The following is a 4,008-nucleotide window of genomic DNA, read 5'->3' on the forward strand; positions in this document are numbered from 1 at the left end:
TCTATCACCTATTACCTATCCATGCATCTATCTCTATCATCTATCTTTCTATTATATCTTACTATCTTATCTATAATTTGAGTATTTATACGCCTAAAATATATAGCATTTTGCTTGTAATATCTCTTATTTTTTTCAGTAATCATGTGATATAGGTGTAATTGTATACAGTCTGAAAGAAGATAAATGAGTCTGCCCAAGTCAGTAAGTCAGTATGTGATAGCAACATATGTAAATCATTGGGTTAATGTTAACCACTTCTCTTTTGTACTACCTAAAATATATTAATTAAAATAAGTCAATAGAATATAGATAAGCCAAATTTTATTATTTTACTTCTAAAAATACACTCTTAAGTCTTTTTTTTTTTAAGATTTTATTTATTTATTCATGAGACACACAGAGAGAGAGGCAGAGACACAGGCTGAGAGAGAAGCAGGCTCCTCACAAGGAGCCTGATGTGGGACTGGATCCCAGGACCAGGATCACGCCCTGGGCTGAAGGCAGACACTCAACGCTGAGCCAACCAGGCATCCCACACTCTTAACTATTAAATGTAGAATATGGGAGAGAGTTCTATTCTATTACAGATATATTAATTCTTACAGAAACACAATACAAGCTGAATAAAATGTATATATAACCAAACTAATGGAAATTGGATTTAGAAAACCATAATGTTCATATACATTTATCATTATATAGAGGAAATGAAAAAAGTGCTCCAGAGAGTAATAGATGATCATGGCTACATACATTTTACATTTTATCCTTTCTCTATATATTGTGTACGAGAACTTATATAAAATTAGACCTATATTTATATATACATGTATATAGCAAGTAATTAAGTACATTGAATATTACACACATTATCTGTAGGTAAGCATTTGTATAATGACAAGTTAATAACAGAAATAACATAATTTATTCATTTGGGCCTCAGATAGCTTATGAAATCTTCTAACTGTTCTATTTAGGCAAGATGTAGTTTTCAGTGCTCTGGATCTCAGAGAAGATGATTCCATCTAAGGGTGTCTAGTTCATCAAGAGGCATCAGAATAGGCCAGAGATCCCATTTAGGAGATCCAGAGATGCAATTTAAGAGCATCATCTTGAAGGTCAAGAGCATGGCATCATCTTGAAGGTAAACCCCTGCCTTATAATCTTTGCCAGTTCTCTGGTTATATCATAGTGCTGGTGTGGGTTAACTAAATAGTTAACAGGACAACTGATTTTAGAACTTCTTGTAATTTACTCCTTTTATATCTAAAAATGAAGAGTTGAAAACAGAGCTTAAATTGAACTTTGCAAATTCCCTTCACTTGCCATTATCGTTCCTCATGCTGGTATCAACTTCCTATAGAGGTATGATGAAGACAACTGAAACTTTTGAGAGCATCGGTGCTTTTTCACATATTTCCTTGTGGGATAGAATCATAAGTAGCCCTGAAGTAAAGTCAAGAATCTAATCAAGCTTCTACTATTATAAATGAGGAGACTTTGAGGTGCATGGGTGGCTCAGTTGGTTAAGCATCTGCCTTGGGCTCAGATCATGATATCTGGGTTCTGGGATAGAACCCCACATAAGGCTCCCTGCTTAGCGGGAAGTCTGCTTGTCCCTTTCCCTCTGACCCTTGCCCCCGCTCATGCTCACTCTCTCTCAAATAAATAAAATATTTAAAAACAAATAAATAAATGAAGTGACTTAGGTTCAGCAAAATAATGATTAATTCAAGGGCACAACTCTATACATGTTTGTATTTGTCTTTAATAAATACCAGATTGTCCTGTCCCTTCTAATCTCCTTATTTTTCCATCTCAGATTTCAAGACAAGGAATTACCAAATGGCCAAAGAGAATTTCACAGCTGTAACTGAATTTATTCTTTTGGGACTGACAGACCACCTTGACCTGAAAATTATACTTTTTGTGTTGTTCTTGGTGATTTATGCGATTACCTTGCTGGGGAATCTGGTATGATCTTCATAATCCAAATAACTCCCAAGCTCCACACACCCATGTATTTTTTCCTCAGCTGCCTTTCATTTGTGGATGCCTGCTATTCATCTGTTATTGCACCGAAAATGCTGAACAGCTTCTTGGTTGTGAAGGAAACCATCTCATTCTCTGCCTGCATTGTGCAACATTTGTTTTTTGGGGTGTTTATTACCACAGAAGGCTTCTTGTTGTCAGTGATGGCATATGACCGTTATGTGGCCATTGTCAACTCTTTGCTTTACAGTGCAGCCATGTCTAAGAGAACATGTGTAGGGTTGGTCATTGGGTCATTCATAGGTGGAATGATTAACTCATTGACACACACAGTAAGTTTAGGCAGACTGTCCTTCTGTGGGTCCAATGTTGTCAGCCACTTCTTCTGTGATATTCCCTCACTCCTAAAGCTATCATGTTCTGATACTACCATGAATGAATTGTTGCTCTTAACTTTCTCTGGAGTCATTGCCATGGCCACCTTCTTGATTGTGATCATTTCCTACGTGTTTATTGCTGTTGCTATTCTGAGGATCCGCTCAGCAACAGGCAGACAGAAAGCCTTCTCCACGTGTGCCTCCCACCTGACTGCTGTGACCATATTCTATGGTACTTTAAGCTTTAGCTACATCCAGCCAAGTTCCCAGTATTCTGTGGAGCAGGAGAAGGTGGTGTCTGTGTTCTATACACTAGTGATTCCCATGTTAAACCCACTTATTTACAGTCTGAGGAACAAAGAGGTAAAGGATGCTGTCAAAAGGGCCATCGAAATGACACATTTCCCTTGTTAATTTCAAGTCCCTGCTAACCCTACAACAGTCCACCAGTCAGTTTTCTACATACTAACATTCACATGAATTCAATTAGCTTTAGTTTCTAAGTATAGTACAAACCATTTTATTCTGCATGCTCATTTTCACATGAGGAAACGAGGGTATGAAGTAGAAGTGGTTTAATTTCGTAACTTTGAGAACAGATAATTTAAATCTCAGCTCACTTGACTATTGATATGTGCATCAATTTTAATAAAATAAGTTCAATAAAATTTATTTTTTCAATCTATCTAGAATTATACATTTTCTGATATTTGGAAAACTGAAAGAAAATATATGCATAAACTTTAGGAGATATAAAGAATTAGGGATTTTTCTAAGATACTTAAAAATTATTTGCTCAGAAAGTTAAGATAATTGTATGCATTTTTTCCTTTACTTTTAAGATTTGCATTAAATTTTAAATATTGATAAATCTCCATGTTAACTAAAAATAAGTGAGTTATTCCAAATGGTATTTTCCAACTAGTATCTATTTGTCAACTCTTCTTCTTAGATATCAATGACCTTGGCAACAAAGATGGGTTGCAAGACAAGGATACTATTAAAATCCTCAGCTTGCAATAATGAGCTTGACCATCCCCCCAAAAATCTATCTAAATAGATATATGTATAAAATGACTACATTTTAAAGTAGGAAAAATTCAACATTCTTGTCATATATATCTCCCTTCAAGATTCTAGTCCATGTTCTTTCATGATTAAAAAAACGTCCATCATTCTAAAAATCACATGATGGATATTAATATCTGCCTAGAGGTTTAGTTCTATAATGATGGATTACTTGATTGTGAAACTTCATTACTTCCCACCATTTTAGAAATACTAATCTGGGGGATCCCTGTGTGGCTCAGCGGTTTGGTGCCTGCCTTCTGCTCAGGTTGTGATCCTGGAGTCCCAGGAACAAGTCCCAGGGTCAAGTCCCATGTTGGGGTCCCTGCATGGAAGCCTGCTTCTCTCCCTGCCTGCTTCTCTCCCTGCCTGCTTCTCTCTCTGCCTGTGTCTCTGCCTCTCTCTCTCTGTGTCTCTCATGAATAAATGAATAAAATCTTAAAAAAAAAGAAATGCTAATCTGTTACCAAAAATGCTGTAAATAATATTATAATACATTTTAAAAATAAAAAGCATTTCTATTATGTACGATGTTCTCTATTTTCAAGTGCCTTTTAACTATGGATAT

The 4,008-nt window shown here is 35.9% G+C and overlaps 1 protein-coding gene across 1 annotated transcript; it reads left to right on the forward strand.

Moving 5' to 3' along the window:
* The first annotated feature begins 1,848 nt into the window (after nucleotides 1–1,848).
* On the forward strand, nucleotides 1,849–2,786 carry OR5J2 (olfactory receptor family 5 subfamily J member 2). The gene is given in 2 exon segments (NM_001388972.1): nucleotides 1,849–1,976; nucleotides 1,979–2,786. Coding segments are annotated over 2 exon segments (936 nt in total).
* The last annotated feature ends 1,222 nt before the right edge of the window (nucleotides 2,787–4,008 follow it).

The sequence above is a fragment of the Canis lupus genome, chromosome 18 (genome assembly GCF_011100685.1).
Source record: "Canis lupus familiaris isolate Mischka breed German Shepherd chromosome 18, alternate assembly UU_Cfam_GSD_1.0, whole genome shotgun sequence".
Classification (NCBI taxonomy): Eukaryota; Metazoa; Chordata; class Mammalia; order Carnivora; family Canidae; genus Canis; species Canis lupus.